The sequence below is a fragment of the Cucumis sativus genome, chromosome 5 (assembly GCF_000004075.3).
Source record: "Cucumis sativus cultivar 9930 chromosome 5, Cucumber_9930_V3, whole genome shotgun sequence".
Taxonomy (NCBI): Eukaryota; Viridiplantae; Streptophyta; class Magnoliopsida; order Cucurbitales; family Cucurbitaceae; genus Cucumis; species Cucumis sativus.
The window spans coordinates 22549767-22576041 of NC_026659.2; the positions used below are offsets into that span (position 1 = coordinate 22549767).

At 33.9% G+C, this 26275-nt stretch overlaps 1 protein-coding gene and 3 long non-coding RNA genes across 4 annotated transcripts; 3 read left to right on the top strand and 1 right to left on the bottom strand.

The window, feature by feature from the left end:
• Positions 1-1485: 1485 nt before the first annotated feature.
• LOC101207175 (NADH dehydrogenase [ubiquinone] 1 beta subcomplex subunit 3-B) lies at positions 1486-6596 on the bottom strand. Its single transcript, XM_011657126.2, has 2 exons — positions 6270-6596; positions 1486-1762 (listed from the first exon to the last, which is right to left on the bottom strand). The coding sequence occupies exon 1, from the start codon at positions 6501-6503 to the stop codon at positions 6279-6281; it is 225 nt and encodes a 74-aa protein (XP_011655428.1). The 5' UTR covers positions 6504-6596; the 3' UTR covers positions 1486-1762; positions 6270-6278.
• Positions 6597-12140: 5544 nt separating this feature from the next.
• Positions 12141-16323, top strand: LOC105435528. The gene is made up of 2 exons (XR_969586.2): positions 12141-12379; positions 16166-16323. It is a non-coding gene; the product is annotated as an uncharacterized LOC105435528 (long non-coding RNA).
• LOC116404159 lies at positions 12387-14126 on the top strand. Its single transcript, XR_004217099.1, has 2 exons — positions 12387-13381; positions 13615-14126. It is a non-coding gene; the product is annotated as an uncharacterized LOC116404159 (long non-coding RNA).
• Positions 16324-22225: 5902 nt separating the features above from the next.
• Positions 22226-23205, top strand: LOC116404158. The gene is made up of 2 exons (XR_004217098.1): positions 22226-22295; positions 22895-23205. It is a non-coding gene; the product is annotated as an uncharacterized LOC116404158 (long non-coding RNA).
• The last annotated feature ends 3070 nt before the right edge of the window (positions 23206-26275 follow it).

The window sequence follows — 26275 nt, forward strand, 5'->3', positions numbered from 1 at the left end:
TAGCAATACATTTTCCTAGTTGTATTGATATAAATTCGTACTTTCACATAATGTAAAATTTGTTACATAATTAAAATACAATCTAAAATATGCACACATTTATTATTATCTAATATTATGTTGATCTATTTAATTCAAAAATTAAATGAAATAAATGAATTAATAAATGAAATGAAAGTACGGTACGTAATAAATGATTGGACGGAAGAATAAATGAAAGTACGATACGTAATAAATGCAAATTTTAACTATGGTCCAGTTTTCTTATTTCATTTTTCTATTTTTTAATAAATTATTAACAATAAAGATGCGTAATTTGGTCTTTTGGGCTCTACATTTGTGTAACATTGAAGCACATTAGAACATTTATGAAAAATTTAGCAACATTAGGTCCAACTTATAATAAGGTACCCCTATTTAGGCTATAGTAGTTAAAACTCTTATTTCATTAACTCTTAGTGGGCTTGGTGTCGTTAAGTTCCACTTAGCCCACTAATGAGTTATTGAATAGGACATGGTACTTACTAGACCTACCTCAAGGTTGTAAAGTTATAGGTTGTAAGTGGATTGTAAGGAAGAAACTCAAACATGAAGTTTAAAGTTAGTTTAGTAGCTGAGAGAAAGAAAAAAGAGACATGTTTGACACCTTTTTCACGGGGAATGCTACCAAAAAGGACTTACTTGCTGTATCTCTCATAAAAGACAAGCTCATGGGAGCCTTCTTTAAAGGGTGTTTAGGAGCCAAAATGAATTTTGATAGAGATTCTTCTTGCACGGCTTACAGTTTCGAAAAACAAATACAAGTATTTTAAGAAAGCTTCTTTCAGTTTAATAATTAGTTTGGTTTTAGTTATAAATATTGTGGGTATTGTTTGAATGTTTCCCAATCACGGGTTCGGCTTTTAGGAGGTTTGGATTTGGGAGTTCCATCGAATATTAGCTGCTGGGGACTGGTGAGGGATCAGAAGATTGAGGAATTAAGGGAAAGATGGAGCCAGGAGGAGGGGCTAATGAAGGGATTTTCTTTCTTTCTTTCTTTTCTTGTTTTGTTTCGGCTCAAAGAGGCATATGATATGCTATGGGATTCCCAAATCCAAGTTTTTAATTGGATTCTTCAACCTTAATTCATCAAATTCTCCTCAATTCTCTTATTTTCGTGGAAGTTAGAATTGTAATTTTCCTAAGTTGCTGTATTTCCAGATTGAGCACGGTGCTCCTGCTTTTTTGCTCCTATTCAAGGACTTTCTTTGAAACTTCCGAAATTTTAGAGACATTTTGAATAAAAAGTGTAAAGTTAGAAAGCATTTTTATATAATTTAATTTATTAATTAATATCGATATCAAAGATTTCCATTTAAGGATGTATCAAGATATGAACAAATATTATCATAAATATTTTCATGCTGGACCAAATGAGGTTCAGAAAGTGAAAAAGAAGATCAAATAAACAGAAGTACTAATAATATAATAAGCTTTCCTGGGGTCGGCAAGGAACATAAACTTAAAATCATATTTAATAAAAGGAAATAAAAGGAAACCTCATCACTGGCCATGAGCAAAAGGAATTGCTTGAACCACTAGATTGTAAAATTAAACATTTCAGTTAGTGATGGAAATTTCAATCCCAACTTCATCAAATACATTCACAAGCTTCGTCCAGCAAAAGTTTTACTTTTATTGCACATAAAAAAAGTAAAAGTAAAAGTAAAAGAGAACGAGTGCTATAGAACTCCAAGCTTGGATTCACCTAGCAGGAATGCATCTGCAAAATCGTATAGGAAGCATCTTATGAATATAACACTTACATATCAAGAAAAAGTTCTATATTATCATATTTAGACATCTATCCAATTGACAAATTACAATCAAAGGTAAGTGTAAAATGTTATTTTATATACAACTCCCACTTTCTTTATTTCATTTTATTTTACTTCTACTTCTTTTGTTTTGGTTTTTTTTTTTGACAAAACCAAGCTTTTTTATTGAGAGCTTCTCAAACTTCCTCACACGATTTCTCCACCTCTCTAAAGCTTGAGTTATTCCTCTCTCGAGTCAAATGCCTACAAAGAAACTAGCATGCCAGAAAAACTTTGCCCTTGTCTCAAAATGGAGAACTAAGATTTCACCTCCTCCAACATAAAGTAACAAAGCTCTACTCCAGGTCAAACATAAAACAAACAAGCTTGTCAATCATTCCAAATAGATTGCGCAAACTCACAATCCCCCATAGGATATGGTCAAAGTCTTCCTCCTGTCGGCTACAAAGAATCAGCCATAGCAAGTGCAACATAAAGTACACGCTACACAAATCTCTGACTTTCTAACAAATTTTAACCTTCCCAAAGAGTGGAGAAAACAAAGGCAGCTTGAGGCGGAGAAAGGGGCAGCCAATGTGGAAAAACAATAGAAAGAGAGAACACAAGATTTGAACTTATTTGTAGGGATGGTTGTACATGTGTAAACAAGGAGATGGGTGTTGGCTAGGAAAGAGGGAAAGAAGAACAGCCACTTGTGTTGTCTCTATCAGAAAGCGAAAATCAAAGACTAAAGATTTAGAGGAAGGCCGATGGATGCAATCTATCGTTCAACCAATGTTATAACCACAAAAAGAAACAATGAACATAGATGGTGATCAAAAGGAAGGGAATTAGAAGTAACAGCTTTTCGGATGATTTTTTTTTTTTAAATGGAGACAAGCCTCTTTATTTATTATTAATAAATGTGACTTAGAGAATGGAGAAAAATTCAGTCAATGACTACAACAAAAGCTAAACTTAGGCAAACAAAAGAGATGACAAGCTAATAAGCGAATACCAACAGAAAAATTTAAGGTAAACAGAAACAGACCGAAGTAATCTAAATATAAAGCAAAATGAAAGATCTCTCTCACAAGGAGCCCATTCAAATCTAAAGACTTGCAAGAAGATGAAACCAGTAGCCTCGTAGCTTTCATGCCATAGTAGTCCAAAAACCAGAGAAGGCTCGAAAAAGACTTTCAAAATATCAAATCAGCAAAGAGGCTTTACTCGCCACCCACAAGAAAAGAAAACCCAGAAAGACTGAAGTTGGACCAAAATCTGGAAAAATACATTTTGCGGCTGAAAAATCATATTAGAATAATTTCACAAGCAGATACTATTGGCTTTAAATGATCTGGAACTTAGCAAGACTGAGGATAGGGGCGAGTTGTAGAAGGCAAATTGGCAGATTTTGGCTCTTCCTCGCATTGAAACAAAGGCATTGAGATCTGTTTCTAAAGGGTCAAAAATTTTCTCTCTCAAGCTTTGTTGACCTATCCAATTGCTCCACTCCCTCACTGCTAAAAACACTGAAAGATGAAGAGTTCTTAGTTGAATATAGCATATTGGTCTGTGAAGATGATTGTCTCATATTATAGAAGGATAGTCCAACCGTTTCTTTGATGCATGAAGAGTGCATAACCACAAAAAGAAACAATGAACATAGATGGTCAAGGTTGTTGCTAATACTTAGTTATCACTAAATTTTCTCTCCAGTTTCAAAGAAAAAATTATTCCCTCTCCCCTCTTCCGAAAATTTTATGGTCATTAATTTATAAGCCCAACAGACTTCAGTTAAAGACCCTATCTCTCGTCACTTACTCAAAGATAACCAATCCATTTTATAAATTTACTTAGAAGAGGAACATCTACGTAATTGTATTTTTTGGGCACCAAAACTGAAAAAGATAAAAAGTTCATTTCAGCTCTTCCACTTCATTAATCAAATCTCACGTAAACAAACATCTCACAATTTCTCCAAACCATGAGAGATCAATAATAACTCAATCGAAGTTTGTTGCATTTGTGCTCAGGTTTCACACATAAAAGTGTAACAATCTTCATTCAAGCCTGCAAAAACTGTTTCGCTCCTCCAAAGATTTAGACAATCAACCATTTCTTTTATGGATTCATCTATTCAATTTGATTGTGGTACTCCTTCCATCTCCTATTGTGTCTGATGATGGTTCAATTGTTAGTGTGAGCAGAGAGGAAGATGAATTTCATTCTTTGACACCAGTGACAAAAGCATAGTTCTCAGAAGAACAATATGGGGAAGGTTAAGCAAACTATTTCAAAAATCAGTTGAAAGACTCGATGTCCACAAATCAAAAGTAAGTTTTTCTCTCCTGTCACCTTCTCAAATTCCATATGATCTTTGCTCCATAGTGGAAGCTTGTGGGCTCCAATTGTGTAAAGTTTCTCCCCTGTTGACCCTACAATGAAATTTTTGGATATTCTCATTGTGACTTTCATTTTGTGTTACCTTTAAGTGCTAGGTGACTTTTCCTAGCACGTTTCTTTGAAAAAGTTCCTTCAAAATCAAAATCTGGTTAGAGTAATTTAGGAGAAATAGGATCGATGGATAAGCTTCAACGTGTGTCGTGACGGAAGTCTTACTTTGAATATGCTGAGGCCGTGGTTTTGATGGTTTGGAAAATAGTTATTTGGCATTACAGGCCAATTGGGGCTAGATATTTCCAAATTATACTTTTTTGTGCAAAATGGCAAAAAGCATCCACAGCAAGTTGAATCTCTTTTTTTTTTTTGGTTTACGCTTGGCCTTGGAAACAGCCCATTGGGTTGCAATTTCTCTCTTTCTAGACGGTATCTGAAGGATATCAAGCACTGGATTTTCAGTATTCGTTGAGTTCATAAGAGGGTAAAAGAGTGGTTGATCACCATGTTTTGTGTACCTGAAGTCTGTTTTCCATAACTCTCATTACAAGCATTTGGTTGCCTCTCCTCCAATGGATATGATAGACCCCCCATCATATACCAATATAGTAGAAGAAAGAAAACTAGTTAGTAGACTGTTAGCCAAAACAGTTCGTCAGGAAGTTAAGAAGTTGGTTAACAGTTAGTCAGGAAGTTAAGAAGTTAGTTAATTCCGTTAGTACTACGGTAATAAAAAGAGAGGCTAAGAAAGAAAGAGGAGGCAAAAATAGTAGTTAGTAAATAGAGAGAGACTTCTGTGCATCTTTGAAAGACAAGATACAGAAGAGCAGAATTCCCTACATGTAAAGTCATTGACTAGATACTATCAATAAAGTTTACTTCATAATACATACGGTTCCCATCAGGATACAATTCTCTATTCAAGTCTTGTTAAAGCTTCCATCTCACTTATTGTCTCCCTCATTTTGTTATCTTTGTTAGGTGGTTATTTAAAGGTTTCAATATCTTATCTTTGAGTACTATTTTTCAAAGAATCAATGAATTTTTCAAGACAAGCAATGCTACATGACAATATTCAATGAAAAGTATTGTTTCCTTTATAAAAAAAACCCACCAATTGAAACCCATTTAGAGGGTGTATGGAACATACCTACTGAAAAATGAAAATAGCTTCTGTACCACAAAGCATTAAGCTCCACCAAGAACTTCTGTAACCATTTTACCAAATGGTCCTTATGTAATCTCAAGCTCCCAATCTCTAACCTCCTAGTTCCACCATCTCATCACAACCTCCCACCTAACCAAATGGGACCCTCACCCCTCACTGACACCTTCCAAAAAGCCTAAGAACTCAACTTAGAAAAACAACATTTTAAGCCTACGATGGAGCTATTGCCCATCCCAAGGTCAGAAATAATTTCAAAAAGAAAACCCAATAAGATTAACAAAAAGAAAAACAAAGTCTTTCCTGTCCATAAATGTGATAGATGCATTAAATCATTTCCCACCTTAAACTCCTTTACCCCCATATTCTCCACGCAGAACAACATGAACATGGTTAGAACATCTAGCAATAAGACAAAGAGAATGAGTGATAGAGGATCTCGCTGCTTAAGACCCCTTGAGGCAAAGATTTCGCCTCAGAGCTTTCCACCGACAAAAATGGAAATTTTACTAACCTAATACAATTTCATATCTAAGCCTCCACATATACCCAAATCCCTTTATCTCTAGGACTTTATCCAAGAAGTTCCAGTCCACATACAAAGATTGTAAAAGAGAGAAAATCGTCCAAACAATAGTTTAAAGAAATAATAATCACACATATACACAAATTTTTAGAGCATCCCGACATAATGGACAAACTAGACCTAGGAAGATGAAGTAAAAGAACAAGTTTGTTCTGTTCTTCATTCATTCAGATGACAGTGTGACAAAATTTAGAATGAAAACACACAGATAAGGGGAAAATGAATATGTATGATTCGATTCAAACACGAAAAAAATTCAACGTGACGGCACGGGGAAGAAAGTATTGGAATGGAAAAGGAAGTGAAGAGATGGAGAAATCACCGGTAGAAGTTAATGGGTGGCGGAGGATGCATTGGAATGGTGGTGGTGAGAAGAAGAAGGAGAATTGATCCTGTTGTAAACTTGCTCGCCGACAAGGTAGATGCCGAAAGCAACGAGGGCGATGCCGAGGCCAGGAGTGGCGTGACGGAACTGATTGGAAAGCATGGGATGCTTCCTCCATTCATCTCTCCTCCTGAAGAACTCTCCCGTCGATCCCAAAGGCTTATTGGCCATTGAAGATTGCTTGCTCTGATTTCTTTCTCCTTCTTCGAGTTTAAAGATCCAAAATTGCGCACTTCCGACTTTCCCTTCCCCTCTTCCCAGTTTTCAGCTTCTCCTCAACTACACCAAAAATTACTTTATTACCCTTTCTTTCCAAATGCTTTACTATTTATTTTTATTAGGATAAATTCAACTGCATTAGTGTTATCATAATCCTAATACTATTCTTAGGGTAGCATGCGATTGGAGAAAAGATTATGATAGGTATTATTACGATAGTATGCGTTTGAGGGAAATATTATGTTATGATATTTTTTTATAAAATATATAATGTAGATTTAATACACAAATTTCATAAATTTATTTTATTAAATAATTTTACTTATGGTGTTTCATTCAATAAATTTAGCATCCATCCCAATGTTTCATGGTTCTTTTTTCATATGTATATATTGAATATCGAATTAAAGAAGCTTCCTAAATTGAACGTTCATACCACTAGTTTATGTTGCGATCTTGTGTTTGCACTAATATGTTACTTCAATGTATGTATATTTGTCATTAGATGCAATATTTTTCTTAAAATCATTTTCCTTCATTTACTTAATTACGATGTCCACTCCATAAATTTGTTATTGAATTGTTATTTTTCACCTCTTTTTTTGGTGTACACATCTAATGGAAAACATGTAACAAACCACTATTATTAAAATTGCTTACATAAGATTCTTACTCCATTAAATTTTGACCTATCTCGACATAATGCTTACATTGGCATACTAGTTTAAGCATACATTATTATTATTCGTAACTTTAGTATTAAAGCAATGCAAAAGACATTTTAAATAGGCATTTCCACGTTGGTCATCTTCTTTAATCTATGGCTAAGATATTTTTCTAAAAATGTCTAGGTCTAAATGCTTTTGTTCAAGCGGTAAGTATTTTTAACCTTTAAAAAGGTTTAGTGAGTATTAATATAACTTTAAAAAAATACTTTTTAAACAAAATACAGTAAGAAATAAATTCTATAAAAAAAAGACAATAAAATCCAAGATAATTATCTATAATTTAGTTAGAAAACAAGACTTTTATTAGCTAAAATCAAAATATTTGGATAAGATTGATAGGAACTCAAACATTGGTATGTTGATTTTAGGTTTAAACTCAATTGAATAATTTAATGAACAGAAAAAGACTACTTAATTAAACATAATTCAACATCAAAATTTATTGAACAGTTTCTTTCATATCCCACGATTGTTGAAGTCGAACTAAAAGACGAATATATTAAAACAATATCTAATTTCATTTTTGTTTGTTTGCAAAAAAAAAAAAAAAAAACTCTCTTACATTAATTTAATTGAAAAGGAAAAAAAAAAAAAGAAGAAAAGAGTGATGAATTAAAGGCTTTTTCAATTTTTTATATTTTTGTATGAGAAGGAGCTTGAAGGATTATGGGTAGGAGTTTGTTCGAGGGATTATGGGTAAATTGAGTGTTAGGGAAACCCTAAAACTAGGGTTTCCATAACATGCCCCCAAACAAGGAGTAGGTTATCAATAATCCACCTCTAATTCCCTTAATACTTACCTCAAACAACCTCTTAAATGGCGTTTGGGGTGTGGAGTGGGTTATTATGATATGTGGCTATAATAATTTGTGTTTGGAGTGCAAATTATTATAATTTGGGTTATTAGAATCTAGGTTTAGGGAAGTGGGGAATAGTGAAAGGGAGAAGTGAGAAATAGTTGTTGAGATTTATGTCCTAAAACTCGTAGATTGTAAATATAATCCATTGACCGTTATTAATAAAGTGTTATTATTGTAATATTTATTATTGAATAAATTATTAGTTTTGTCTTAATAACCCAAATTCAATAAACTAACATCCTAAGCTGTTTAATGAGTCTTGAATAGTATGTAGAGACATATAGGGATCGATGTTCAAAATCAGCTTAAAGGGTCTATAGTATAGGGATAAAACTGGGTACCTTATCCTGGTAACACTATTGATATGGCTCACTTTGTATTTGATACAAACACAATGATTCAATGTGTTCGTGTAGTTGACATGCAAGTGAGAGTATCCTATGCAATGAGTTTGCATAAGATCGGACCACGAATTAGTAACCACTAGATGTAACTCCGTTAACTAGTTAGGTTTCTATTTCACTACGATGACCTAAGTAACTTAGTCTTAATCCTGAGTGTGTTATAAACTCCTATTTGCGAGGGATTGTCCTTTGATTTGTATGGATGAAAGTGGCCAGATCGCCGACTCAATAAGCTTATCATTTTGGGGACAAGATCGAGTGGGGAGCTGGGAACATAATTACACAAGATGAAATTTACTCATTCCCTACTTTAGGATAAGTAGATGAGTGTTCCCTTAAATGGTGTCTCCAGGTCTTAAACAAAGGGCCCTACTCTCTCCATGGCACAAGAGGGGTTTCTGTTTATTGGTAGGACCATAAACAGGTTGTTCATTGGAGGAGCACTGATATTTAAAGATTAGAGGTAACCCATGGGTAAAATGGTAAATTGACCCAACTGGTGTTACAAACACTCGTGAAGGACTAACTTACTATTATTGGCCTATATCCGTGGACACAAAAATATATCTACAATGAGAAGAGTTCAGTTGTGAGTCTTTAGTGGATCATATCTAGAAATCAATTTAAACTCATTTTGTCTCACAGATGGTAGCTTAAACCTTTAGCCTGTAAGTTTGTCCAATCTCCTCTTGACCTAAAATAATGGAAAATAATTCACTTTCATCATAAAAATATCGAAACTTTGCTTACAATTTCCCAAAACACCAAAAATAGCCCCAAAACACATATTTGGTGTGGCTGGTGTTACAAACATACTTGTCTAGGGTGTGTTTACCTATGACCGTATGCTTCGAATAACCCCAATTTATCTTGTCTTTATGTATTGTACATAGTTTAGCTAGTTGCTTCCATTTTCAAGCCATAATACTTGGGTGTGATGTTCCAACATTTTCATATGCAAGCCTACCAAAGCTGAAAATATTCAAAATGTACTATAAGGGAGGCATACCAGTTGAATCCTCGCCCAAGCCTTGTCGTACTATTTGCAATCTATGCTTTCTTATTGTAATTGACAATCTTCAATGCTTGTTTTAACAACGATTTCAATGAATTTATTTCTCTCTTACGTTTTTTAAAACATTTTCCAAAAAACGTGAGTGAAGGTTAAATTGTACGTTGAGTTTGTTCGCAATTTTTGGATTTCGATCGTCTCAATGGGATCGAACAAGTGCCGCACAATCGCTTGTCTCGTGTTTGAAAGGCTGCGATTGTGACAAGTGGTATCAGAGTCTAATTGGCTAGTTGACGGTTTGAGATAGAAAGATGTTAGTGGTGAAACAGTCTAGCAAGACCCATAATGAACAACCTGTGGGAATCAAAGAGCAGATGCTCTACCTGGTGGAAGTTTCTAATTCCATTCGGTTCTTGAAAAAGCAGCTTGAGGATGTTGCCAAGAAAGTCGACGACATTGAAGGGTGTCTGGTCGTCTCATGGATTACCCATACAAGAACTGCTGACTAGAGTTGACACTCTAGAATCTCGAATTGTGAGGACGGAAAATGTCACCTACGAGCGTAGGGACAGTTTACTGGGCTCTGTCGCCCAAATGGAAGAACGAGTTATGGAGCTTGATAACTCGCAAAAGAATATGTTGAAGATGATAAACGACATGACAGGGGATTTTCGAGCAACCCTCGATATCGTGAGGAATGAGATCGCAGAGGTGAACACGAGGGTGAACCTTACTATACGAGCATTAGCAAACTAGGCTTCAGCTGGAGAAGCCATCCCTGTTGGCAAAATCAAGATTTCTGAACCCAAGCCCTTCTATGGGGCGAGGGATACAAAGACGTTGGAAAACTTCATCTTTGATATTGACAGTATTTCAAGGCCACAAACACAGTTATTGAAGAGGCCAATGTGACATTGGCGACTATGCATTTGTCTGAAGATGCGATGTTGTGGTATAGGTCCCGACGTTGATATCCAAGAAGGGCGTTGCACAATCGACATGTGGGATGCCCTAAAGGGAGAGATACGTTCGCAATTTTTTCCTGAGAGCGTCGAAATTCTGACCGACAGAAGCTGCATGAATTAAAGCACACGAAAAACATCCGGAACTATGTGAAACAATTTGCGAAACTGACGTTGGACATACGTGATATGTCAAAGAAAGACAAAGTTTTCTATTTTGTTGAGGGTTTGAAGTCATGGGCTAGGACTAAGCTGTATGAGCAACGAATCCAAGACTTCACGTCGGCATACGCAGTGACTGAACAGTTGTTTGACTTATCTAGTGAATCGCAAGATGCGAGACGACATCAAGCTTCCTCTTCTAGGGGAAACAAAAACAATCGCCCAAGTTCCCCTAAATTTGCAGGTGGGACAAGCGTCAAGGTGGAGACCGTAAGCCCTTCCAAGCAAATACATGAAACAACTGGCAGACCAAACAATCATAACACAACCGGTCGTCCCATCAGTTATTTCATATGTAAAGGGCCTCATGCCCCAACCAGACCACCTTCAACGTTTTTCAAGCCACCCTAGCCTCAGACTCAGATGATAGACTGAGTCAGATTGAAGGAGAAGTTGGACAGATAGAAGAGGACGAGAATCCTAGAATGGGGGCCCTAAAGTTTTTGTACCAATGGAGATCATATCAAATTCGAAAAATTACCATTTCTCTAAGGTAAGGCGTTAATGTTTTTATTTATTTTTAAAAAATATAAATATTTTGAAATATATTTGTGTTTATGCTTATCTTTTAGGATTGTATTGGTGCTATTGATAACACTCACGTTGGTGTAAGTATTCTCCAAAATGAACAAATACCGTTTCGTGGAAAAACAACTAACACAACATGAAATATAATGTGCATCTGTTCATTTGATACGTTATTCATGTATGTCATGTCTAGTTGGAAAGGATCGACCAATGATTCTCGAGATTCTTGATATCTCGCATATTTCCTAGAATGTATAAAGAATCTCGATAATAAATTTTCTATGCCTAAGAGAGGTAAATAAATTATGTGTTTTAGAACTTTAATTCAATATTTGACTTAATGATAGTATTTCATTTGCTTTATTATATGCAAGTCAATATTATCTTGTCAATTCAGTGTATTCAAATATGTTGGGATTTTTGATACCATTTCATGGTTAAAGAGATTATTTACGAGATTTAAGAGAAATGAGACATTGCTCTGGAGGTAGAGAAGAAGTGTTTAACTATCGACATTCTTTATTGAGAAATATCATTGAACATTGTTTTGGTGTGCTCAAGACTTGATTTCCTATTCTTGCAAATGTCCTCCTTACCCAATCAAGACACAGAAATATATACTTGTAGCATATTGCACAATTCATGATTATATTAGATTGAATGATCGCCAAGATGATCTATTCAACGACTTTAGCAATGAATCAATGATCGTTGAAGATACACAATTGGTCGGACAATTTGTAGAGTGATATAATTGAATTAGATATAAGTTGTATATTTAATATAGAACATTGTTAAGAAAACAAGAAGCAAAACAATTATCAAACAATCTCGAGTTCTTGTAAGAAAGAAAAAACTAGAAAAAAGGAAACCGAAATAAAAGAAGAGAATTGTTACCAAACGCTAGTAAATGCGAAGCTCACAACCCTAACCTAATTGTGGGGCTTTGGGTCTCGTCGTCTAATTCAGTAGTGACTGTGAGACTCTGAAGATATGAAATCAGGGATTTCGTCTTCTTCAGTTGAAGCTCTGAGGAACAAAGGAGAAGGAATTGCCTCCTCCCTATCTTCTTACGATCACTCTCGCTTCTTGCTTGCCACTAGACCTCCCAGGTACTTTCTTCTCTCCTTTCTCTCCCTTCACTCTCTTTGGATTCAACCCTCTTCATACGCTTTCATTGGTTTCGGGGCTGACAGCACTGCCTCCTCCCTATGAATTCCATTGATTTTCTTTCATTCTACTGCATTCACTACAAGGATTGAAGGGATTTATTGAAAATTGCTAGATACTAGTCTCAATTTGACAACTCGACCGCCGGGAAGGTTCCGATATCCCTCTGGCTTTTTAGGTTGGCATAACGAAGAGAACGAGTGCCAAGAAACGAAATACACCCTTCCCTTTTGGTTTGAATCTATCAAACTTGATCAACTGTTTAAGACTAATTCTAATGTAGGGGAGCTCCTGATAGACTTGAAACCCTTAATTCTAATTTCCAGCATGAATATATAAATGCTTCTGTATAGATAAAACATGTAATTTTAACCTTGAAAACAAATTATACTCCTCTAGAAACTAACAAAGTTAATTCAATTAATGATATTTGATGGAGATTAATCGAATGATAGATGGAGAGAAATCAAATTGTGAGCAACATCCTAGGAAAATGGTTCCTGAAAGAGTATAAGTTTTTTTCTGAAACATCTTTCGGATCTTGCCTTGTGTAGATTAAATCAATTCATTTCCTCACAGTCGATTCTGCTACACAAGGCAACATCCTAGGCAAATGCCTTGTTGCTCATTCGTTTGTAATGATGATCATCATCCTAGGCTGATGGTTCCAGAAGGAGGATAAGCTTCTTAATGAAAGTCAAGTTTTTTTTTTTTCTAAAATTTTTAAAGAAAAGACATCTTAGGGAAATGGACACGCGAAGACAAGTACATAAGCATTAGGAAGTTGCTTCACCCAAGACATATACTGGAGGAAAAAAGCACTTGGCCGTACCACATTAAAGGCAGGGGGCAAGGTAACAAGGATCAACTTGAGGCAAAGATGAGGTGAGCTGAGGAATGACATGACCCTTAAGACCGATTGACAGTCAAAGTTCTTCCTCTAAGTAAGTTTAAACAGTAGATTCTCGTTGTTGTCTTGGTTGGGAAAATTTTAACGAAGATTCAAGATGAAGACATTGAAATGACTAGTGAAATTGAGAGTTGGTATGGTGCTAAGCTACACACACTTTGACGCTTAAGTTATTATTATTATTTTATGAAAATAGACAACTTTCAAATTAGTATTCAGATTCTGAATCATCATCGTTTGCCATTTGATTATTGCTCATGATAACAGATGACAATTCTTAGTAAAGCACAAGAATTGTTTCCACGTACGACACCATATGCTGATACCAAAATCTAGTCCAATGGTGAATAGGCATAGTATTGATCAAATAATGACTACAAAATGTGCAAGTGGTACACTGATGTGGTGTTGAGCTTAGTCATTTGATCAAGTTTGTCTTCTCTGGCTTGCAAGGGGTCTGCTATTCTGTGGGATCTTTGGGATGAGCAGAATAATGGAGTGTTTATAGGATTGGAAAAGGATCCTAGTGATGTTTGATTCCTTGTTAGATTTCATGTTTCCCTCTAGGCTTCAATTTCAAGAACTTTTTGTAATTAATCCAGTTTTTTCTTCTTCTTCTTCTTCTTCTTTTTTTTTTTTCTTGTATAGCTCTTTCTTTTAATTGGGATCCTTCGTGGACTTTGTTTTTTGTATGCTCTTGTACTCTTTCATTTTACTCCATGAAAGTTGTTTCAATAAATAAAAAATAAAAGGTTAGTATCGGTTTTGTGAGTAACCTAGACAATACAATATTGTATTTTCGAATACTTTTGGACATGTTATGTCGTCCTCTTCTAGGTTTCAATTTGTAACAAAAGATAAAGCTAATCAACATCCTACCAAGAATCTCACTGGGATTCTTAGGGTGTTACAAGTCAAATGGAATTGTGATGCGTTTGATGCAAACAAATCTTGATCGATCCTTCTAGACTTAATTACTGGGCGTTGGTCGATCCCCTAAAGGAGCTGACCACTTGGCCTCAATCCCCCTTTTAGAGTGTTGGCCTAATCGGTTCTTGGGGTCAGCCAACTTTGCCTTGGGTGACGTTAATCCTCATGAGTGGGTTTGATTTCGGCACTTGGGTTGTGTTTGACTTTGGCTTTGTTTAGCACATTGACTTTATACCAGGCTGTAGGTCTTTTCTTGTAAGACATAAACTTATAAAATCAACACAACAAGCCAATGTCTAGCCGCGACTTCTTTTTGTGGATGAGGAATAAAACATAGGGAGAAAGAACTCTGACCTGAAGAAGATGTTAAAGCTGCTAGATTATGAGCAACTTTGTTCTCCTCTCTAGGGATTTTACAAAAATTAGAAAAATAGCTGATGGAGTGAGAAAGAACGCCCCATCAACAAAAATAAATAAATAAACCTTAGACAAGTCAGAATTCTCTTGATTCAAAAGCTTGATGATTTTGAATTAATCTGACTCGACCACCATGGATGGATGGGCTCTTGGTCTCTTATGGGTCTTGGACATATCATATTAGATAATTTCACCCCTAACTTCTATTATGCAAAGGCCTGCCCACACTTAAGAAACACGGACACTCTTGAAATGTCAACACGTGTACATGCCTCTGACACATGTCTGACATGCCAGCTAGCATGTACATTATTTTGTTATTAAATATTTTATTTCCGACGCGGCAAGACATGTGAAGGTCACAACAACCTGAAAATGTTTGAAGAAAAAAACTATTAAAACAAGGCATTTGAACTGCAGTGTTATCAAGGCAACCCGGGTGCACAACTGAAGAATCTATCCTTTTTTTCTTCTATAGCTTCTTCAACTTCTTAGACATCTTAGAAATAAGCTGGGAAAAAAGAACATGAAAAAGAAGATGAGTTGGGAGAAGAAAAATGAAAAGAAGAGTAAAGAAAAAAGTGAAGACTCCATGAAAAGAAGATGGCGTCAAGAAAATTTCGAAAGAAGAAAAAGATGTATGAAACGACAAGACTATTTTCAGACATCAGATCTGGCAGTCTACTATTTTCAACATATCTAAAAATATTGTTCAGTTTTATATAAACTATTCAAAAGTTTTCTTAATATTTTAATTTATAAAAAAATCAAGATTTTTCCTCTTTCTTAAACACAAACCTCATGCTGGGAATTTTAGTTTCTTTCTCCCATTTCTTCTGTTTTTAATTCATATATATATTTTTTCTATTATTTTTATTGTAAGGTTGTTAGTTTGATGTTTTTAAAGGTAATATTTCATAATATGTGCACAACATAGATTTATTTTTTAAAAAAAGAATAATGAGTTCCCGATGTGTCGTGTTCTACTTTTTTAGAAACTCACGTGTTGCCGTGTCAGTGTCGTGTGTCACATGTCAGTGCCTGTGCTTCTTAGCCCACACCTAAGCATAAGAGATGCGCTTTAGTGCACACAAGCTATGAAAACATCTGATCTAGTGAATTGCCCAATGTCATAAGAACATTAAAGAAAAGCTTCACTATATTGGATCTTCCCTACGATTTTTTTTAGTACCTACCATTTATTTTCTATATTTCACAACTATAGTGTTGTGTTTTTTTGTGGGTTGTAGCATTTTTGTTTTCTTTGGATGTAATTTTTCGCTCTAGCTTAATATACAGATGGTTTACCATATCAAAACAAAAATAAGGATCAAGAGACTTTAAGTGCTAGATTGAATTTATGTTCATTTATGTGATTTTTTTCTTTTCATCTGCATTGAGTAGAAACTATAAAAAGTTCAGTATTCCCTCATTTGTTCTAATATGATTAATATGACCATTTCGAGAGCAGACAAGTAGTATCAATATGGACTTGTTCAAAGCTATGTGCTGTTTGCTTTGTCACTGGGGTGGTCGTTGGTTACTCGTTAAAGCGATGTGTTAATCGATGGATTTCCAAGCTATTGAGGAGATTGAAAGATTGATATGCCCATCCATGCCCATGTTCTGGTATGCCAGTTTCATTGTTTGTAATTGAAAGAAATGAATTGCTGATTTGTTGCTCAATTAGGAAAGAAAACCAAATGCTTACCTCCCTTCCATTATATTGAAAACTTGCTTAACCAATTACTGTAAAAAATTTTGCTTCAGCAGGGAGATTCACCCATGTCAATTGCAAATTTTGCATGTCATTTTCGTTTGTATAGTATCTCATCTCTTTTTTCTTTGCCCCTTTTGCAGCAGAGGCTCTTAATACGTATGTTTTAAGAATTTTGGTTAGGTTGATAGTGATACTTCGAATTGAAATCATTGTATTACTTATTCATCCGTTGGTTAGTTTGGATTCAAATTGTTTCATACATATATGAGTGGAAGGAAAACCCCAAAGAACTGCTTTAAACCAACTGAAACATTATGTTAGGTTTGGGGGTTTTGGGTTTAAAAAAATATAAAACTGGAAATTTTTTGTTGGGTTTGGTTCAGAAAAAAAGAAAAGAAAAGAAAACAATTTTGATAAACCTTCAAAAGTTACTTTGGTCAAGTTGGTGTGTAGGCATTTGTGGATACTTCAAGTTGTGAGTTTCTCTTCCCATCCTTGGGGAAGGCTAAGTTTTGTTTTATTTTAGAAAAACGTGGTGTTGCCCCAATCACTTTCTTTCCATATCTGTTTTCTAGTTTGATTCTGGTTCAGTTTTGGTCTACACGTTTCCATCACCACGTAGTTGAGTCGGATCGGTTTTAGAAAATCAAGTAAGGTAAAATCACTTTTTACACCCTAATTTCATACAAGTTTCAACTTTACTCTTTTTTTTTTAAAGGAAATTCAGTGGCATTAATTACACTGATTTTGAAAAATAGCAAAACGTGAATTTCTTTTTTTAATCCTAAACTGCTCTTGGGAATTGTGCGCTAAACCCTGGCCATTCTTTTTTTTTTTTCTCTCCTCCTCGATCTTCATTTTCATGCCCTTCTTTCTCCTCCATCCTTCCAAAAAGTAGGCGATGACGGCTTTCAACTCGAAATCTATCATACGCTAATGCAATTCACGATGTCCATTTCTCTTGTTTGTGGAGAAACTTTTGACAATGTGAAAACCCCATGAAACACCTCTTAATTTGAAACTATTCCAACTTGCTCTTTTTGCATTTGTTTTTATTTAGAGTGCACTTGGAATTCTAATTTTGATAAACAAACTTATGTTTTACCTCTGCTTTTTAATGGGTTATTCTCCATCATTATGTATAAACCTGTTGGAGAATGGTTCTGTTGGACAAACAACCAACTAAAACTCCACAACTTTTGTTCCATTATGGAAGAAACAAACATGAAAAAAGGAAGATCTCAATCAAATGGTGAATATTCAAATTCTAGTTATTTGCTAGGCATAGCAAGATGGAGGCTTGATTGAAAATTTGAAATCGAAGGACGAAGAAGAAATAATTGTTGGATTTTATGTTCTAAAATTTGTAGTTTGTAATTTAAAATCATATTCTATTCAATAAATTGGTTATTGAGAACTTATTAGTGAAAATGAATATTATAATTTCGAATTTAATAAATTAAGGTCTCAAGTCTATCTTGTGTAGACATAAATATGGATTAAGTTCGAGTATATAGTACAAACGGTCTATAGTATATGAATAAGGTTGGACACCTTATTCTAGGGATATTATGAATGCAATCTATTTTGTAGTTAGTATAAACTATGTGATGCTAAATTGTTTATCTAGAGATATGGAAATGGGAGCATGCTATGTAAATAGTCACTTTTATATTATAATATCGTTTACTATTTAAAATCAACTATTTCTTTCTAGTGATGACCTAAGTAATTTAATCTTAATCTTTAGCTAACTATGTATTTTTGTTCGCAAGGAATTATCCTTAGATCTACATAGGTGAGGGAAGCTTATCAGGCCCAATAAATCTCTTATTTTAGGGGTAAGATTGGATGAATAGCGCTGGGGACATAAGCTGCAAAATGGAGTTCATTTTTGCCTTGAATTAGTAGACAAGTTGTTCCTTAATGAATTAAATCCATGTCTTGAACAAGAGGCTCTACCCTCTAATTGGCTTGAGAGAGACTCATTTTATAGGTTGGACCTTAAACCAACTATTCATTAGAGGACCATTGAGACTTAAGGAACAAGATGTAATCTTAGGGGTAAAACGGTATGTAGACCTAGTTGAGATTATGAATAACCTATGAAGGATTGTCTTACTAATCATGATTATATTAGACGAACGCAAATATATCTATAGTGAGAGGAGTGCAACTACAAGACTTTAGTGGAATGACTTGTTAGCTAATGAATGTTGATTAGTTTACTCTAAAAAAGTTTAGTCAGTTAATTTCAAATTGTTAAAGCACATTATCTATAGGTTCATTATGTCACACCCTCTCCTAGATCACCTACTTTCAACTTGAAAGGAGGCGTGAAGCCAACAAATATCGTCTTACTATTGAATGATACTTGCTAACCCTACTATAACTACAACTACACCAACTTTAAACACAACTTTGAGTGGAAATAAAATAAACTTATATATATATGTGTGTGTTTGTGTGTGGTGAAATCCAAAGTACAACTATGCCTCTGATATAGATATGAGTTCATTAACCAAACTTCAAAATAATACAGTACTAGCATTAATTTGGTACATTTGCTTATAATTCATTGAACACTTAATGACTTTTTTAATGAAATTGGGAGAAAAATATTGTTTGAGGCTTAAACTTGAACAATTTTAACATTAAAATTGCAAGTTATCTAAATTTCAGGCGGAATTTGATAAAATTGAAAGCTTTGAGTAAAAAAAGATACATACGAGATACGTGCAAGATGGCTTGAGAGGGGTAGCAATTTGATTTTAAAACTTACTGTGAAGCTTTAGTAAGTTCCTTAGTCCATGATGTTTTATCTCGCACCTATCTCACATGTATCTCGCACCTGTCTCGCACATTTCAAAATTTCACTAAGAGTTTCAAAATGAAATTGTTATCCTTCATAAACCATTTAGAGTGATTTTGAAGGGTAGCAATTTCATTTTGAAACTCCTTGTAAAATTTTGAAATGTGTGAGATAGATGCGAGATACATGTCAAGTACGTGCAAGATAAAATATTAGGGAGAATAAACTTACTAAACATGCATAAAATCATTTTAAATGGTTTATGAAGGGTGAAAATTTTATTTTGAAACTTCTAGTGAGATTTTGAAATGTGGAGACTGATGCGAGATACGTGCCTTTATATTTTATCTCACACGCATCACACATGTTTCATACTTTCACTATGAGTTTCACAATCAAATTGCTACCCTTACTAAGTCATTTAGAGTGATTTTGTGTGTGTTTATTAAGTTTATTAGGTCTTTATATTTTATCTCACACGCATCTCCACCTATCTTGTACATTTCAAACTTTCACTATGAGTTTCACAATCAAATTGCTACCCTTTCTAAGTCATTTAGTGTGATTTGTGCATGTTTATTAAATTTATTAGGCTCTTATGCTTTATCTCGCACCTATCTCGCATGTTTTAAACTATCACTATGAGTTTCATAATCAAATTGCTACCCTTCGTAAATCATTTAGAGTGTTTTTGTGCATGTTTAGTAAGTTTAATTAGGCCCTTATGTTTTATCTCGCACAGATCTCATATCTTTCTTACAACATCTCGCACACATGTCGTAGCATCTCGCACCTATCCAATAAGGGTTGGAATAATACATTAAAGACAATGAAAGAACAAAATTCTTCTCAATCACATTGGTGACAGTAACTCCAATTCTTGTAAATTAAAGACTCTATATCACAAATGATCAACTTCAAGAATACAATTAAATGATTTGCATAAATTCAAAGAGATACAAAACAGTAACTCCAATTCTTGTAATGCCTACCCTAAACCTAATTACATCATGTGTGTCCATATCTTTTGCTTTTAATAAGGCATCAAGTGTTGTTTGATACTTGCTTTCCACCAGTTATCCAATCTTCAACTAGAGCAGCCAAATTTCCTACCTAGTATACATAAGTAACATATAAGCAATAAAAATGAGGAAGAAAATCTATGGAGAAAACCAATAAAAAGAACCACTCAAAAAGTTAACAAATTAATGGTATGCTTCTTCTTCATCTGATTCATCTCTTATTTGCCTTTTCAACTATGCACTATTTTATGAACCCTTTTCACGATAGTACCCTTTTGGATTCACTATTCTTGGATCGAAATTTACTTTTTTTAATGAGTTGAATATTCATTTTAGATTAAGGATCTCATACCATATTAGATAGCATGAGGCTTCTTTTAAAATTAATTGGTAATGAAAGAATTGATATCTTATACACATTATGGAGCCTTTGATTGGAATCATCATAACTAATTTGAGTAAAAACTTAATAATTGAGGATGGTAAGCCAAGTTAGACCTTGATTGGAATCATCGTAACTAATGTGGGTAAAAACTTAATAACTAAGGATGGTAAGCATATAGTTAGAGAAACATATATCATCCAAGAAGCTTGTTGCCCAACCCAAAATTTAAACCATTCACAACAAAACTAAATGAAGCTAAAGGAATGAGAGTTAAAGCCATGACCTGCTGGGCATATTGCACACATGAAATATTTAGTATTCCTGAGAACTTAACTACCGGTTCATTTAATGGTATTGATTAAAGAAGTTTTTCAAGTTTAGATGATAGTTTGAAGATTTAGTGCCCCTCACTAGAGTAATGCAAATTAAGTTCATAAATAATAGAATTAAGTTATCAAGTTAGGAATTCTAATGAAAAACAATGAATTTTGAGCTTAAAACAAATATGAAAGTCAAAACCATTCACATTTTTACAAAGATTCCTCCAAGCAAGAAATGTTGGGCATTTCAGGACAATCCATAGCTGATTTAACTCCATAGTCGTAGAGATTGTGAAGATGGAAAACGAGATCAACTCCATAGCTGATTTAACTTCATACACCTCCTCGCTGGAATCCAATTTTCGCCGCAAGATCACGTCTTGGGACTTGAGTGAGTCATGTTCTACGATGAAATCGTTGGAATTACCATTGTTTTTGTAGTTTTGTGAATGAAAAATGGAAAAGGAAGAAAAGGGAAATGAAAGGTTTTGTGAAAATGAGGAAAACTGAAATAGGCAGAGGGAGAGATAAGAGAAAAATTGCCAAAAATAGGCCAAATGTAGATAAATAAATGAATTTTAGTATTGATTTTAAAAAGATTGAGTTTTAGGACAAATTGTGTGTGAAAGGTCTAGATTACCCTTTTTAAATTTTTTCTTCTTCTTCCCTTCTCCTTTCCTTCTCTTCAACGTAAAACCATAACATGAAGAGAGAGAAAAAAAATCATCCAATCTCTAGCCTCTCGATCTCTCTAATCTCTTTCGCACTCCCTTTCTCTCAATCTCTTTTGTGATTCTATAGCTAATTTTTATCGAGTTCTCGTGATGTCCGGTAAGAGTTTATGTTTTTTGTTTGATTCTCTAAATTGAGTACTTATATTGTAGTATTAGTGTCTCATTCCTCAAGTTCATTATCATTTTCACATATTCATCTACTTGTTTGTTATTTTTCTTGCTTTTGTTAAATTTTGTCTTTCATTGCTCAAAACCCCATCGGCTAAACAAAAAAGTTGAATTCTATAGATAGTAATATCTATGAGAAATTGTTTAGAACACATTTAATCTTGCTTCTTGCTCTCAACGTTTTACATTCATTCCAATTGTCTGTAGTGCGATGACTCCTCCTTCCTATTTTTATCAATGATTAAATTAAGAAAGCACATTTCCTTAATGCTATGAAAAAAAACTACTAAGCAAGAACAACTTCTGAGTCTTTTGTTATTTTTTAGTTTGATATTGTGAGAAACGTGACCTGTCTTTGGTGGAATGACTAGCAGTGTGCAGCGGAGCCCTCAGTTGGATTAGATACATGGTGAAATTTGTGACAATTTTCGTCCCATTCTGTATGTTTTTTTTTTATAACCACGCACTTTTTGTTTAGCGATTGTTTTGATTGTATTGTCTTTGTTGTTGTGCATTTTCATTGAATGGTTGAATGACATTGGGTGTTGTCTTGTGTAATTATCAATTTTTATGTTTAGGGAAAGAGACCCTTTAAGCCTTTTTATATTATGTTTGATTTCTCATGCCTTCTGGATTAATAGACCCCTTTTATTTTCTTGTTAAACAATATTTTTGAGGGGAGAAATATAATGCATATAAGGGTGTGCAGTATAGAAATATAATGCATTATCAATAACCAAGTCTTTTATGTTGATTGGAGGTGTCCAAAATTTATGTCTTTTGCAAAAAAAAAAAAAAAGAAAAGAAGAAAATTTTAAATATCAGTGTGGAAGTAATTATGCTTACTGTCTCAACTCTGAATTGGCTACCGTTAGAACAACCATTGGGAGTAAGAAAGATGGGGTAGTATATGGATTCAATTGCTTTAAAGATCATCAGTTTTACTTCAAATTTTCAACTAGGGCATGTGAGTTCAGATTTTTTGCTTTGATCTGTTTGCAAGATCAGAACGTAAAAAAAGTTTCTTGTTTTAATGTAGGTGGAAGATGGTTTTTTCCTTGATTTTATGTGAGGATGGAAATCATGAATCTGCAACTTGAAGAATTTCCTTCTCCTTGATTTTGTTCTTTTTATTTTGTAATCTTTATTGTAAATCCTACTTGTATTTTTAATTTGTAAAGCTAACCAAAGTCATCTCCCTAAGGAGGGGAAACTTTTTTTTTATTTCTTCTACTTTGTATTTTTTTTCTTTTCTGGATATCGTTTGGTTTGGACTTCAACCTTTTGGTTTTGGTTATCAAAATCAATGTGAACGTTTTGATTTAGTAACTTGGTGAGAATATGCTGCTTTTCATGGTTCTCAAATACTGTCATTTAGAGTGATTATATGCAATGTCTTGGCTTATCGAAGTAGAGTCATTCCCTGATCGTCTCCTCCTCAAGAAATGTAATATCAAAAAGCTCTGCAATAATGAAAAGAATCACTATAAATACACACTAATTGATATAGTTGTTTCTATTGCTAAATTCAGATTAAAAAAAAACATGAAAGAAGATGAAATCACTATAAATACACACTAAGCTCTGCAACCATGAAGATGAAATCAACAAGCATAGAACCACTTCTAGAATGTGTCAGATGCATGCGAGATAGGTGTGAAATGTGTAAGAGATGAAACATAAGGGCTTTAATAAATTTAATAAACATGCACAAAATCACTTTAAATATCTTAGAAGGGGTAGCAATTTGATTGTAAAACTCAAAGTGAAAGTTTGAAACGTACGAGATAAGTGAGAGAGATAGTTGCGAGATGCGTGCGAGATAGTTGCGAAATGCGTGCGAGATAAAGCATAAGGGCTTAATAAACTTAATAAAAATGCACAAAATCACTCTAAATATGTTATAAGGGGTAGCAATTTGATTGTAAAACCCATAGTGAAAGTTTGAAACATGCGAGATAGGTGCGAGATAATTGCGAGATGCATGCAAAATAAAACATAAAGGTTTAATAAACTTAATAAACATGCACAAAATCATAAAATGACGATGATGAAATTATGGTATAATGTAAAATTTGCACCAACAACATCAATACATTATAATATCAATAACAAGGTTCGTTCTACACAACATTGGCCAATTGAGATTCTTCAATATCCACTTATTTATCTATTCAACACTTGGCGATATAAACCATCATGGAACCTCTAAATTCATAAACCATTATGGTGCCAAAAAGAAAAAAAAAACAAAAAAACAAAAAGATAGAAAACCAAAAACTTGGGAAAAACGTTGGACTAAGTAAATATATTCATTCATACATAAAGATGATCACAACTTTTTGGTAGAACTTGAACCATTTAATTTGAGTGAGATGATCACAACTTTTTGGTAGAACTTGAACCATTTAATTTGAGTGATGGTGTTGAAGACTCCTTGAATGCAGATGAGCATAGGTCACTAACACTACAATTTCCACATTTGGGTTTAAGGGGAATGCAAATATTTTGTCCAAATCCAACCTGTTCACATGTCAACAATGATTAAAAAATTGAAGAAAAAATCAATAAATGGAGATGTATAATAAGAAATTACAAGGAAGAATCCACACAGCCTAGAATCCACACAACCCAACAAACTTCATATCATAGGAAGCAAAAGAGCACAAGTTACCAATTTATTAATTGCTTAAAGAAAAGGTAGAGCTGAAGCACAAGAATGAAGAACATTAACGGAAAAAAAAAAACAATTGAACTTAGAGCTGAAGCCCAAAAAGAAGAACATTAACAAAAAAAAAAAAAACAATTGAACTTTGTCAATTTGAAGTATACTTCAACTTTGTTCACTCCTAGTGCTATGATAGATGCAGTAGGTTGTTTTTCTAAAGGATAAACATCCTACACCGTGTGTGAATGTATAGATATAGAAATGCACAATTATGACTAAGAATATTGCTGCATATGGGTAAACTATATGGTACAATATGTTTACAAAGAAATAGTGCCATCAAATTCATCGAATCATGGTACCCCAGGCAGCAACTATTTGTAAAAGAACATTACATACCAGAAGAGGATTAATTGGAACTCATTCTTCTTTTGGCAGCTACAGTTCTAATCCTACCCGAGTTTCTTCCGAAGATGTTTTCTAGGAAAGAAAAAAAGAAAGCAAATTACAGCAATGACATGTTTTGGAAGCAATCACAATATGACAAGGATAATTACCACAATAAGTTGAATCTATTAGGATTTTGTTTGATCAATTTCAGTACTAATTCATTCCCACCAGAGATGACATCAATTGCTCAAACAAATTTTCTAAACTAATTTGATGGTTTTTGGTCCATTTTCAAAACGAAATTCATAATTTCTAAACCTATAAACAAGAAGATAACACCTGAAATTTGAAGGAGAGAAGTAGAAAATTAGGGACTAAGGAAGTACCAGAAGCAATTTGATGATGTTGCTAGTGCTGAAGATGCGGTGAGCAATGGTGAACTTGAAAGACTGAGAGGGAGGAAAATAGGGGGCCAATATGCATTTCTCTAGAATCTTGCATGCCATACATAGACTGACCACCACGGAGGCTTGAACAATCGACGACGGTGAAGGAGACGAGGGCGGTGACTGAGAAAGTTGAAGTCGCTGCATTTTGCTCAGTAGAAGAGAGTGAAGGAGAAGGAGAGCGCGAAAATGAGGGAGGAAAAGAAGAATAATAGTAAGAAGTTTATCTTTACGGTTACTTAAGGCCAATATAGACTTTTACTAGTTAATTTGTCCTAAAAGTCATCTTTTTTAAAATCCATTCCCAAAACTCTTTATACCCTTCGAAATTATCTCATTTTTTATAATTTTCCGAGAAAGAATTCCATAAATTGATTTTTATGATTTTTTATAACTAAAAAAAGGACATTATAGACTTGTCCTAGTTATTTGTCCTAAAAATCATCTTTTTGAAAATTCATCCCAGAACTCTTTATACCTTTAAAAATTATCATATTTTTTATCATTTCCCAAAAATCAATAGGTAGAAGTAGTTTTTATAAGTTCAATTTTTAAAAACTAGAAACTATTCATTAATGAAAATTTTTAAATTTATGTTTATTTTCATTATAACTTGAATTTTTTTGAAGACTACTTTTTTTTCTTCTAGTTTTCTAAATTAGGCACCGTTTTTTTAAAAGCATTGGTAAAAGGTAGATTAAAAAAAAGATAACACAATAAAAAATTTCAAAATAAAAAAATTGGAAAGGAAGTATGTTTATAAGTTCAATTTTAAACAAAAAAAAAAAAATTCAAACATTGGGTCTTTAATGTTTTGAGAATACTTGTAATTGGTAATTGGGTTTAATTGCATCATAAAACAAAATGTATAATTTGTTTTTTTGTTTTAATTCATTTTGAAAATAAATATCAACTT

What these genes read in the sequence shown, in the direction of transcription:
- LOC101207175 (XM_011657126.2), bottom strand. Translation starts at nt 6,503, where the DNA reads ATGGCCAATAAGCCTTTGGGATCGACGGGAGAGTTCTTCAGGAGGAGA.